Source organism: Falco punctatus, assembly GCF_963210335.1.
Source record: "Falco punctatus genome assembly, chromosome: 6".
In the NCBI taxonomy this organism is placed as follows: domain Eukaryota; kingdom Metazoa; phylum Chordata; class Aves; order Falconiformes; family Falconidae; genus Falco; species Falco punctatus.
Window position 1 is genome coordinate 64729898 of NC_137585.1, and position 13916 is coordinate 64743813.

Genomic DNA, 13916 nt, shown 5'->3' on the forward strand with positions numbered 1-13916 from the left:
AGCATAGGGCTGTCCGATCCGGTTTCAAATGGCTGTTGAGTGCTGCCTGAGAAGTACTGCTGTGTAGGTGATCACACTGCCCTGATTAGTTTTCTCTCTGCCCATGGGCACCTTTTGCAGGGCAGGGTTACAGGGAGAGCCAGCGACACACATGTGCTCCCATAGAGAATAAAGCAAAGAGGCTGAAGGACAAAGAGAGTCACTAATTGGATTTGTAGCTGTAAGAAAAAAAACCTCTTAAAGTAAACATTCTCCTCTCTTTAAGTCTTTCCTTGGCTTCTTTCGTGAAGACCGCTTGAAAGTATCTGTTTCGGGGGTGAACCCTTCCCAGCAAATTTAATTTTAAGGCTTGTCAAGCTTTATTAAAACCTTATCATCAGTGATTTCCTTCTCTGCTAGATCAAGATTATATTTGTTATGGGATTCATATTGTATCTCAGAATTCTTCCCAGCAGATGTGGGTTTTCATGTGTGTACCAAGACATGCCACTGCCAATTCTGAGTACTGGAGTCCTGGGGGGGGTGTTGTCAGCACATATTTGGGAAGACTTTGGATGCTGTTCAGACATTCGTAAGCTGGAACTGCATTTGTATTTCAGAGGTAACTACTGTTTGAATAAACACATTGCTCTGCATGGCAAAAGCATTCCTAATTGCTGCTGGTAGCCATCATCAAATGCGCTGATATACCCATTCCCAACAGCTGGAATATTTGGTAAACGCTTCTGGGTATGGTGTGCAGACATACATTAAGAGAGAAGGTGAACACACGACCTTTTTTACTTTGAAGATGTAGTAACTTTGTTTGCATTAGTGGGAGTCACCAGTCAATGGCAGGATTTTTTTATTATCATTACATTTCAATGACTTATGTTCATTTGTGCCACTGTGGGTAGATGCTGCAGATCAGAGGTTTGCCTAACAGTGTAGACAGACTTTTTCCAGTTTATTCTAGAGCACAGGATTTGGTTGACATTTTTATACCTCTCAGTTTATATATTGAAAACAAACTTCTCCCTCCCCTAGTTTTTCTCATTTTTATAAAATATTTTTTATTGCTGAGATAGTACTTAATTTCTCTCTCTTATCCAATGAGGACAGTCAGATGGATGGAAGAGTCTCTAAATATGTGCTCTGTTTTGGGGTGGTTTTTTTAAAGTGCCCAGAAGTAACCAAAGCACTTTGGAAAATACAGATACGGTTCTTGCCCTGAGCAGCTTATCATTTGGTTTCAAACGTGCCCTTGCAATTGCAAGTAATGTGCAAGGGGAAGAGGAGAGGAAAGGCAATTAATGGCCAAGTGAGTTGTTGAACTAAGAAGTTATTTGAAGGTGATATAAACGCTTGCAGCCTTTTTATGATGGCAAAGTTGCATCTTTGTCCTGCATAGCAAGAGTGATGATGGTCTTTTAAGTTGCGTTGAGCCAAAGCTGCCTTCTGGTGATGCATTTTTGCAGAAGCTCCATCATGTGAGCAAGTATATAACAGTTTAATACCCAAAATATCCCAGGTTTACTTTTCAGGGAGTCAGAAGCAGACACAGGTAATGGTAGGTGATTGCAGACCTCATCTGGCAGTGGTGTTCTCTCTCCATGAGGGTTTGAGCCCCACCAGCACAGCACTGTCCATGTTTGTCCTCTGAACTTCAAGAGGAGCCTATTATTTGGTAGGAGACCACTGTCTTAATATTCCCGTTTCTTCCATGTTATCAGTTACATGTCAAACATCTGCTCTGCGCTGATCAGTATTACCACTGTCTCCCCTCCCACCTCTTCTGCCTTTGCCACAACACCAATAATGAGTCAGGTCAATAATGATCACTGGGCTGAAGGGCATGTTGGCTATTTATAGCAGCAATATAAATATAAATATGCTTATTAATACAATCTAAACACCCCATTGTGCCATCATGTCTGTCTCTTACTTGCTATCTCAGACTCCTGAAGGCAACAAATGCAACTCTTAAATTCTAGCACTTATGCCCTAAACCACCATTCTGCTGTCATGTGTGTGCTACACAGAAAGCAAAGCTTTTGGGGTTTAAATTTTGAACTTTTGGGAGGAAAGGGTGAGGTCTGAACTAATACGGTAAAAAAAATGTGATGTTTATGGGACAGTGATGTCTTACCATTTCTGGGGCTCTTTGGCTCAGTTGCAAAATAAGATATTAAATAATCACTGTATTTTCTCACTTCTGAGTCCAAGTACCTGAACGCAAATTAGTAGTATGGCAGAAGTACAGGTACCCCAATGTAATAAATTCCTAGTTTGTTCCTTTGCTGGGAGGTATAAATTGTTGCTGCCTGAAATATTTGAAAAAGTCTGGGGTTTTTTAGCACAGGATTTCACTGAAGGTTGAACAGTATATTTTCTTTTCCAAGACCATAATATATAAAAGGAAAGCACTGCAAAATTCTTCCAAATGTTTATAGAAGTTCAGTGATTTTGTTTTCAGTAAAATTTGTGATACTTGAAAAGCTCGTTTGGAAAGCTCAGCCAGGAAGATTAGATATGGAGGTGCAAAGCAAATAGACTGACCATCTGCTTTCCTTTTGTCAAGAAAACTACGTATAAACCCTTTGTGTTACATTTGAGAATTGTTAGATACAGATAATTGCGATGTGGATTTCGAGTCTTTAGATCATAAGTTCAATCTTTGCAAGAGGAGCGGTGGCAAATCTTAGTTGTAACAGAAGTTCTCATCCTGAAACATTCCCAGGAAGATTATTAAAATACTACAGGTACTACTGACATCGGCTACAAAGATCTACTTGTGCATATTTCTTTAAAGGAGGGAAAAAACACCTTAATACACAGTATTACCATAGCTAGGCCCTATTATACTATTGTAATCATAGCTGAAGCAAGAACGGTGATTAACGATGGCAATTTATTGTATCTGACGAGGGGAGAAAATAGGAGATGTTGTCGTTATCATAAATCATATCATAAATAACCAAAGAGAAGCACTCAGAAAGCTTGTGTGGTGTCAGCAGCAAGCCCTTTCAGGCACGTTAGCCCAGGATGTAGCCATAGAAACCCCAAAGTCATATTGTTATCTTAGTCTTGCTGCAGTTATGTGATACAACAGTATTAACATATAGATTAGGCCATTTATAATACTAGGTGTCATTTCAGGTTGGCTTGCTTATATAGCATTTTAGTTTTTTATTGTGCCGAATGTTAGGGAAACGCTGCATTTTTACAGGTCAGTATAGAGCCATTTATAACGTATCGGCTCCACACCTCTGTCAGTCTTGCTAATGTACTCTGTTATTGATTGGTTGTACTCTATGAATTGTCATTGCCTAATTACCTTGTCTTTGCTAATAATTTTATTTTTTTAGAAGTCAGAATGTCCCTTTAAAGAGAAAACCTCTATACTTGCATGTATACTTCGGGGCAAGTTCCCGATTCTGTTAAGGACTGTACACCCCAGAGGGAGTAAAAAGTAAAATACAAACCATGCAGATGAATCCAGATTTTCTTACGGATGTGTTCTGTCCCTGCCTGTATGTTTTGATCAAACAGCGGGGGCTTTCATGTCACGCTCCGTTCTGCAAATTTCAGGGGAGAGACTCAGTCACAGGTAATTCAGAGCAACACCAAAGTGACTGAACCAAGGCTGCCCTGCTGACAGGGAGCTGACTGGCTCTCACACATCTTGCTCACTCGCTTCCTAAAGATGCTTCTGTTACTGTTTTTACTCTCCACCCAAGTCTGCGTAACAGCTCCAGACACATTAGCATAGCATTGCCATGCACATGCATTTATTCCTGTATGTATGTGTGATCTACAAAAATTGTTGAGCTGCTGTTAAGAAGTCAAAATGAAAATGAAGTCTCCTTCTTAGTATTTAGACAGAAACACATTTTTGCTTGCTCTGTGCAGCGGAAATGCAGGACTGATGTTTTGTCAGGTCAGAGATCATGAGCATAACTGATAACAATCTGCCAATGCTGTTTTTCTGTCTTAGCAGGGAGGTGGGTGTGTCATTTTAAGAATCTTGGGTAGTTTGGCTTCATAAACATTGCGTATTCTAAAAAGTATTATAATGAAGTCTGCCACTAGTAAGTATTTAAAAGTGTTATTCTCATTGCATCCAGTATCCTGAAGCAGCACTAGAAGCCATAGTGCACATTATACCCTAAGGCAGGATCTGATGCCCAAAGGGTGATCCTCCGCACCTCTCTCCTCTTCTTTCCCTCACCCTTAGGCTTGTCTGATCCTGAGGTGGGCTTTTTACTTTGCCAGCTGGACAGAAAAATACTTGAATTAGCCTGTGAAGTCACTGCACTATGCAGAAGGGGGCAGATGATGATATAAGAAAGGAGGTGCAGGACTTTCTCTGGCTTGTTTTAGCCCAGAAATTTGAGTAGCATCATGACAGACCAGATTGGTGATTTGAGTTCAGACTATCAGATAATCTTCCTTCTTTTAGTCTTGATTAGTTCCCTGTTCTCCTGCACAAATGTTTGAACCAGGACAAAAGAAAGGATGGGACTGTTCCTTTTTAAAGCAACGCTGCAATGTAGAACTACAGCTGTAGTAGTTGTGGTTTGTTTCTGGCAAACTATTGGTATCTTATTCTCATGCTGGTGTTCCAAAGTTCACCTCTGTTGATTTCACACCGAGAAATGCCTAATCAAGAGTGCAAAGCAGTTGTTCAACAGGATGGAGAGGTAACTGAGCTGGTCTGGAAATTTGTGAGTCCTGAACCAGATTATTGCCATCATCTGTATTTCAGGATGGATAGATGTGTTTTGTCATTAGGGATGGAGAGGGGTTTTGTTGACCACTTATAGCTTCTTGGGCAGATTAGTAACTGCTTTTGGGGTGATTGATAAATGTACACACCAAGTCTCTCTGTCCTGTTGAACACCTCTAAATTCAATCCTAGCTAATACTGATTGTTGAAGGCACCACCCAGCCATTTGAGCCAGAATTTTCCAATATGGCTAATGAGTCTGGATGCTTAACTTCAGGCACCTGTAACATCCTCTTTACAGTGTTTCAGTTATCTGAAATCACTAGCCACACCTGCAAGCCCTTTTTTTTTTTAATGTATTTGTGGTTTCTGCATACTGAGAAGGCACTGGAATGAACTCGCTGGCAGTGTTGGTGGAAAAATTTGAGGCACATGGAAGATGAGCTCCTTGATGGTGCTCTCTTACCAGCTCTCTTCCCATAGAAAGTGTCAATTGGAAAATGTCAGGGTTTGGTAATAGGTTGATTGATCTCCTTTATACAGTAAAAGAGAAATCTGTTGGTGGTTACCTGTTTGGTAACCAAGTCACATCAGTGATCAGTTGTGTTCATATGGCAGAGAAATTATATATATAATTATATATATAAAACATATATATATAAATGGAGAGAGAGACATACATCTATATAAAATCTGGCATTTTAAGCTGAAAATGTATTGCAGGTGTCTTAGTGTGTTCATTTTGCATTAGGGTATCAGGATATTGGCCTGCAGGATATCAGGATTGAATTTTGTCACTCTTCCATTAATTTCCTTTATGGACTACAAGCACACTTTCTGTTTGTTTGGGGAACAGGCTGCTGTTATTACAAGTTAAAGAGATAAAACCTATCATGACATAAGAAAAAAACTTCATTTTTAGCAGAAGTCAAAAGCCCCTACTTAATAGGATATGATAGGGATGTTAAGCTCCTGTTGTAGTGATATAAATTTCCCAAATGATACCTTTGGCTTTATCTAATGCTTTATCTAGACAATGGGAGAATTATTCTGGAAGTCTGCAGGAAGTTTTTTGGTATTTTTCTTCATTAAAAGGTTTCGTATGTTGGGTGGGAGTATCACTTCCTTTCTTGCATTTGCATGGAAGAAATGCATTATCTGATAGTTCTTTATTTGGCCATTTTGCATTACATTAGAAAATAAAGGTTTTAAATTCTGTTTAAAAATAAAAGGGTTATGGAAGAAATTTGATTGCTGAAAATAGACATGTATGAGTTGCATGGAAACATCTGCTTATTCAGAATTGTATCCTTAATGGGTTTGCTCTGATAGCTGATACTGTTTATCTGCCATACTGCAGTTAATATCAAATAGCAAATGCCAAAATGTTGCATGATTATATTGGCTTCCACAGGAACTGTTACTTGCCAGAGCTTTGTGCAATTAGTACTTTAGCCATTGCATTGGAGGTAAGAGGCTACTGTTAATACTTTCATGGTATACTTTCTTTAGCGAGTGGTGTCCAGCTTTAGGCCAGCATGTGTGACTCTGCTTCATCTTGTATGTAAGAAATGCTGGTTTATTCTTAGAGCTCCAGGTCTTAGCCAAATGGTTTTGTCCTATCACCACCCTGTGACAAAGGGAAATAATAATCCAGTTTCCAGAAGAGAGACTGATACTTTCCTTAAATTAATAAATACCAGCCAACAGCAGGGTAAGTTTTTGGCAGAGCAAGGAGACATCTTACCTATCCCAGTCTGCGCCATGTTCTCTAGGACATCATCTAGCTGTAAGTGCTTATGCTATTGTCTCTGAACCTACCAGGTAAAAAGTCTGATAATGACCAAGATTATGACAATTTCAATTTTATATATGTATATTTATATATATTTTATAGATATGTATATTTAAAAATAGGTTTTCTTGCTTGAAGAATGCCTGTACGTAAGTGCCTTTCTCTTCCATCCATCAGTTTTGCATCTTTTTTTTCTTGCCTTCACTTTCATCTGACATTGTTGAAAGAGGAACATGTGCAGCCTCCTCCAGTGAGGCAGACAGGAGAGCCTGATAGCGTGGTACAGGTGATTGCACTTCTTTTTAGAATCATAAAGTCACAGAACAGTTTGTATTGGAAGGGACCTTAAAGACCATCTAGCCCCAACCTCCCTGCCAGGGGCAGAAACACCTTCCTCTAGACCAGGTTGCTCCAAGCCCCGTCCAGCCTGGCCTTGAGCAGTGCCAGTGCCTCACCACCCTCACAGTGAAGAGTTTATTCCCCATATCTAAGTCTCCCCTCTTTCAGTTTAAAGATGTTCCCCCTTGTCCTATCGCTCCATGCCCTTGTAAAAAGTCCTTCTCCAGCTTTCTTGTAGGCCCCTTTAGGTACTGGTATGGGTTTTTTCTGCAATAAATGCAGAAGTTCTGTTCCTTTGGACCCTTGTGTCAAATGGTTCCTCGATCATCATGAACTTGGAAGTTCATTACTGAAGTGTTGAGTATTGCTGTCCTGAAACTGAGCCGTGGCCAAATTAAGAAGGTGTTTGGTTTCGGAGTCCCTGCTGTGCTACAGGAACATGATGTACCAAGAAAGAAATTTTGTGCTTCTTTAGTGGCTTTTCCTTGAAAAGGTGCAGGAGTTTCAATTTCTTGGCTGAACGGTTCAGCTTAAGAAATTTACCAGCATTTGAAGTGGTGACACATCGCCATGGCTTGTATTTGGGGTTCTAATGCTTTCTCTCCAGAGATCCCAAGGAGCTACGTAATGATATCAAGTTCGGCTTTTACAGCACCTCTGTGAGATGAAGTTATCAGCAGTACGAAGTGTGACCTGCCCGAGATCACACTTCAAACCCGTGTCAAAAGAGGAGTGGATTCCATCCTCCCTTAACTTCAAAATCATCCTTTAATAAAAGTGAAGAGCTTGCCCCTGTTACATAGACACAGGTGACGTTACACGTCCTTATATGCTCCCGTAAGAAATGCTGTCTTAACAAACGGTTTTCTCATAAGCAGTGTGCTAACAGCTGTCAGCCTGTTTTATTGCAGCAGTGGAGAAATTTCGCCTTTGGGGCTGTACTACCATGGGTGAACTCATCCCTCCCCTAACCCTTGGATTGTCTGAACTGGCCCTGCACGTGGGGCCTGCTGACATAATAAACAATTGTTCTGTATAGCTTAGGTAATGTGAACATTAACATTGATCCAGCACTGACTTCTCTAACAACAACCAAAAAAAAAAAATGTATCTGTTATCTTGAGAAACCTCCCAAACAGCTCTAGTCTCCTTTCATTACAGGAGAGAGTTATTAGGGCAGATGGCTGAGGTGATATCCATTTGACCTATAGATGCTAACTGGAGTCAGATCATTAATAAGGTGGCCGGAGATAGGGAGAGATGGCAGTAAAGAGAGTTAAAAAGCAAACCTGCGCACAAAGGATTGTGCGGCAAGAAGTGCTGGGTAGCGAATGAGATGGACAAAGGTGAAAAAGGGGCCGCATGGTTTTAAATGCTCATCGCCAAGTCAAGCAGATTACACTTAAAAGCTGATGTTTTCCCATATTTGGTTCCTGCTCCGGTGTGAATCCTTTGGGAGGAAAAAGAGCCTGTAGCTCTTGAAGGCAAGATGGAGATTTCACTTTCTCTAATTAAACCTCCCCCCCAAAAAAAAGTGCTTTTTTGTTTTCTGCCATGGGCACAGCTGCGGTGGCTCAGGTTTGAAAGCTGCTGCCTGGCAGAAAACCAGTTCTCGCTGAGCATCAGACTGTGGCCTCATTCCAGGAGAAATTTGGATTTCATTTGACCACGATAGGATTCCAGATTGTCATCTGAGCATGTCTGAAAAGTGGTGAATGTGTGTCAGTAGTTAAGTGCTCGTGAACTTCCTTAGTCCCTGGATTGTTCAGGACTGACCCAGGCAATTTTTTCCAGATGTTTTGGGGAATCCAAGTCCATATAAAAGGGATGGTAATGCTTCTGCTTCCTTACTAAAGTTGTCTTTGTGGCTTGCAGGAATGTGTATGAAAGCTGGAGCCAAGACACCCCGATTTCTAGTCTCACCTCTACAAACTGCACTTTAACCTTTTCTGCCCTTCCCTGGCATCTCCACACAAGATCACAGAAACTTCGTGGGCCTGGTGCAAACTTTACTTGGCCTCATTAAAAAAAAAATAAGCATTGCTCTTTTTTTACTGTACAAAACTCCAGTCCCTGTTCTCCAAACCTCATCTGAAATCGTTTTTTCGCCTTTGATCCAGCAGCTGCTGGTATTCTACAGTCCTGAGTAGGTAAAACATGAGAAGTACCTTGGGATAGGAAGGAGTTACAAAAATATGAAATATTGCAGTGCACTTCCATGGGACACGGTATAACAGAGTGGCTGTTGAAGCAGACACTGGGCAGAAATCTTTAGCAAATAAATGTTCTGATTTTTCTAGTAAATGTAATTTTTTTACTGTTTGTTGCAGTAATTTCTCTTCCACTTTATTGACTCTTTTCATCCCCATGTTTTTTGTATTAAAATGGTTTATGTTGCTATCTCTATAGTCTGCATGGTCAAACCCTGTCTTTCCTAATGTTTGAATTTGGCTATGCTTTCGTCTTGTAGCCAAGGCAGAAGACTTCTCTAAATCTGAAATTTACAGCGAGGTGTTTGTTTTAAATTTTATCGCTCTTTAAAATTTTAAATGAAAATAAACTCAGTGGCAAACTAGGTTGAATGGGGTTGGGAGGGAATTGCTCAGTAGCAACGGGTGGTGTGTGACATCTGATGAATACTAATTCTTCATCCCCAAAACAGTTTTGAGCAGATAAAGGCAGCTGATTTCTGCAACAGCTTAAACAGAGATTGAAATTACTTCCATGATCTGGAAGCAGATTTTTCCCCCATAGCAGGTGCAGGCTTGGTCCACAGTGATTTCTCAGTTATACTCTAACTTTGCAGTTTAAAAAATTTAATGTCAGTGCCCAGCCAGGCAAAACCTAACTCCCTAACATTTCTGTTTTTCACGGAAGGCTAAGACTTTATCCTCAGGCAAAGTCTCCTCTCTGGGCTGGCTGCTGTAAATCCTCTGGGCCCTGGCAAAAGCCAGAGTTGCTAGCTCATTTTACTTAATTTGTGATGCTGGCAAGATTTGTGCTGCAGCCCAGGGCTCTTGACTCAACTCTCCTAAATCAGAGCATTGACACATTACAGTAGAGAAACACCAGCACAGAAAACCTGAAAATAAATGCCTTGAAAAGAGATATTTCAGAAGGATGCTGTCTTACAAAGCTCTAAATGGTGTTAGTGTAACATTATAGGTTTCTCGGTGTTTGCTTCTTTAAAACCAGCTGCTCATTAAGAAGTTGGGGTTTAGCCACTGTCATAATAAACGTTTTTTACATATTTCATGTGAGAATCTTAGGGCACTTGATACCTTTCCACAGAAACCCTGCTAGACAAAATGTCATGCATTTTTGCAGGGGGTAAATAGAGACATGGGGTGAAGTGAAGTTGTCTGTGCAGGAATGTTAAAAGGCATAGGTGTAATGACATAATTACAGCAAATATAAATGTGTCAGGTTCACACCAGTGTGGACTTTCTTATTCCAGACTAAGAATCCTTTTTCCTGCTTGGAGAAATCCATTTTGAAAGTGAGGAAGTGTATCCAAAAGGATAAAGTGCTTGGCTGTCGTTGGGGAGATCAGAGGTTCTCTTCTTCTCAAACTCGCTTTGGATTTGCTGGGAGATCTCAAGTGAATTTTCTCCTTTCTCTGCACCATAATGTCACATGTGTAGGACTGAAGATGGTGTTATATGTAGGGGGAAAAAATAATTGCTATTAAACAAAAAACCAGAGCCATCACACAGGTGGTGTCCACACTGACTTGAAACAGTTGGTGCCTGATGTCCACACTGTGCATGTTTCAGGTTTATCTTATTTTCAAAAGCTGTTTTTTTGTTCTGAATGCCCACTTGCAACTGGAGTATGGTAGGTGTATTCCTCTGGCAACTTTGTCTTTCATGTCGGTTTCACTACAACAGGAAGCCAGCATATGCACTCCAGGATTGCTCCATGATACAAATAAAACAACAGTAAGTGGAGAAGATGGGGAAATGCATTTCAAAGGTGTGCTCCTGATCCAAACCAACACGCACACACTCAGTGCTGGGGTGTTCCCATACAAGCATAACAGATAACGTCCGTGTGCAGCAACCTCTTAAGATGGTATCAGAGACAGAACCTGGCAGGTTGAATGGGGCTTAGTCCTCTGCTTTAACCTTCAGACTGTGCTGCTTCAGGAAAAAACAAACCAGGTTTAGGAAGACTAGGTTTTCCTAGTCATTAATCTGCAATCAGAATTGTGTAATATGTAGGCAAGATGGCTCTAATTCCGGTGAATTTTACTTTGTTGTATGTATGCTTTGCAGTCTATTTTGTTACAGCAAAAAAATATCTCTTCATTTGAAATGAATGAAGCAGGTTCACGTTATTGTAATCCTAACAACTGCAGTAAGAAATAATCAGGATGTTTTTAGGTAGAACTGACACTTTGGATCTGTTCCACAAGGCCTACCACCACGAGGCAGCTCTACCCTCCTATCTTTTGCTCATGCGTTTGACGTGACGCTTGCGTTGAGGGCACCTACCAGTTGTGATGGTGGCTGGTGTGAGACAGAGGAGATGCCACACTTTCCTTCCAAGCAGACCAGCTGTTAGGTGGCCAGTTGTCTCTCATGGGCTGAGATACATGTGAACGTTTGCTCTAATGCTTGTTTGTGTCTGTAAAACACATTTTAATTATCCTAATATGTTTTTTAAATGTCCTTTGTTACAGAAGAGGAAGAAGAACAGGTGCCTACCGATGGAGGTACATCTGCAGAAGCCATGCAGGTGCCACTGGAAGAGGAGGGAGATATGGAAGAGGATGAGGCAATTAATGATGAGAACTACTTGAGCAAGAGACCGTTAGAAAGTCCTGATGCTGAGGAATTTCCACCTGTGAAACGGCCAAAACTATCTGTTTCCAAAGGTGACACCTTGGACGGACCTTTGGAACCACGCGAGCCTCTTAGCTCAATAAATACTCAAAAAGTACCACCAATGCTTTCTCCAGTTCATGTTCAGGACAGTACAGACTTAGTCCCTCCTTCACCAGAACCACCAATGTTGGCTCCTATTGCAAAACCGCAAGTGCCAGCCCCAAAAACTTCAGAGGCAAAGCCATTTGTACCCAAAACAAAGTCCAAAACAAGTTCTCCAGGACAGAAGACAAAATCACCTAAAACTACACCCTCACCAGTGGTAACTGGAAGTCCCATACGTTCACCAAAAACTGGATCCAAAGAAAAAAAGTCTCCGGGTCGTGCCAAGAGCCCAAAAAGTCCTAAGAGTCCAAAGGTTCCTGCTCATGTTCCCCAACCACCTGTCAAGCCTGAAACACCAAGCAGAGCCCCTCTGGCTGCATTAAGTGACAAGATGGGAAAGGAAAACATTCAAGTAAAACAGGGGCAGACGCCACCTGAGCCTGCAACCAAGCCAAATACTGAAAACCAGACTAAGAAAGTACCAGTAATGGATAAGACCATTGATGATTCAATCGATGCTGTGATTGCTCGTGCATGTGCAGAACGTGAACCAGATCCCTTTGAGTTTTCCTCCGGTTCCGAATCAGAAGGGGAAATTTTTACCAGTCCTAAAAGACTTTCTGTTTCGGAGACTACAACTCCTAAACCTTCTGTTTCTGCCAATAATGCAAATAAGGCAGGAGCAACTCCAATACCTCCCTCAGGTGGGACTTCAAGTTCAGACATTTCATGGACAATGGATGACTCAATTGATGAGGTCATTCGAAAGGCAAACATGGGGACACCTTCTAATCCACCTACCAACTTCACTTATTTCTCCTCTCCTTCTGCTTCACCTCCAACTCCAGAACCTCTTCTCAAAGTCTATGAGGAGAAAAACAAGTTGGCTTCATCAGTAGAAGTGAAAAAGAAATTGAAAAAAGAGCTGAAGACAAAAATGAAGAAGAAAGAAAAACAGAAGGAAAAAGATAAAGAGAAAAACAAGGAGAAAAGTAAGGAGAAGGAAAAGAACAAGGAGAAGGATAAAGACAAGGAAGGAAACAAGGAAGCGAAGTTTCAGTGGAAGGAACTGCTCAAAGATGATGAACTTGATCCCTATAAATTCAAACTAAAGGACTTTGAGGATGCTGACACAAAAGTAAAGTTGAAAGATGGCAATACCAAAAAAGAGAGGGAAAAACATAAAGATAAAAAGAAAGAGAAAGAGAAAGGCAAAAAAGACAAGGATAAGAAAGACAAAGAAAAACTTAAAGATAAAGGTAAAGATGATAAGATAAAGGCTTCATCAGCACCTCTTGTGTTACCTCCCAAAGAAATGTCTTTGCCCTTGTTCAGCACACCAACTCCAATGAGGCTTCCCAGCATGTTACCTTCCTTGTCTCCAATGCTTCCTGAAAAACTGTTTGAGGACAAAGAGAAACCAAAAGAGAAGAAAAAAGACAAAAAAGAGAAGAAGAAAAAGAAAGAAAGGGAGAAGGACAAAGAAAAGGAAAAGGAAAAGAAGGAGAAGGAAAAGGAGAGGAAAGAAAGAGAAAAGAAAGAGAAAGAGAAGGAGAAACACAAGCATGAGAAGGTAAGCTGTTTAGATGAGTTGAGATGGTGTACTTGCTTGAAAAATGCATATGGATTCCTCTGCTGCTGAGCATTGTTTAAGAGCTTTGACAAGATGTGTGATTACAGGTTAGGTATTTTTTGAAAATAACCGTTCCAAGGAAGACATCAGCCAAGAGTTTCAGGGTCTGTCCAACCTCCTTGGAAGACCAAACAATGGAAGTCCAATTCTGTGAATTTGAAATGTGAGATTGCCCTTCTGGTTTTCCTTGACTTTCCCACTTTTCACTTAGAAAAGCTGGGGCTCAGACTCAGCAACAGCACACACACAACAAAGGTATGTAATGTTGCAGTGTACAAATTTTGCTCTGTACATTTCCACTAGTAGGGCCAGCAACCCTATACCTTTCATATAAACTTTAAATTTCATTTCTAAGCATCTACTGTTTCAAAGCTTGTAGAAACCTGTAAATTACTGGGTGGACTGAAATGAGGAGCAGACTGCCTTCAAATAAACAAGTTCACCAGTTATCTCAGATGTTCAGAAGAGCTGCTGAATCTTCTCTTAGCCAGACTACCCCCTTGTTGC

The 13916-nt window shown here is 40.8% G+C and overlaps 1 protein-coding gene across 2 annotated transcripts in view; it reads left to right on the forward strand.

Moving 5' to 3' along the window:
* TAF3 (TATA-box binding protein associated factor 3) overlaps positions 1-13916 on the forward strand; it is a 120006-nt gene that overhangs the window by 79203 nt on the left and 26887 nt on the right. Inside the window, exons 2-3 of one of the 2 annotated variants that reach the window (XM_080394053.1) lie at positions 456-601; positions 11527-13349. In XM_080394053.1, coding sequence (XP_080250179.1) covers positions 456-601; positions 11527-13349 — 1969 coding nt within the window. The remainder of the gene's footprint in view (positions 1-455; positions 602-11526; positions 13350-13916) is intronic. The other variant, XM_080394052.1, reaches the window with a different exon arrangement.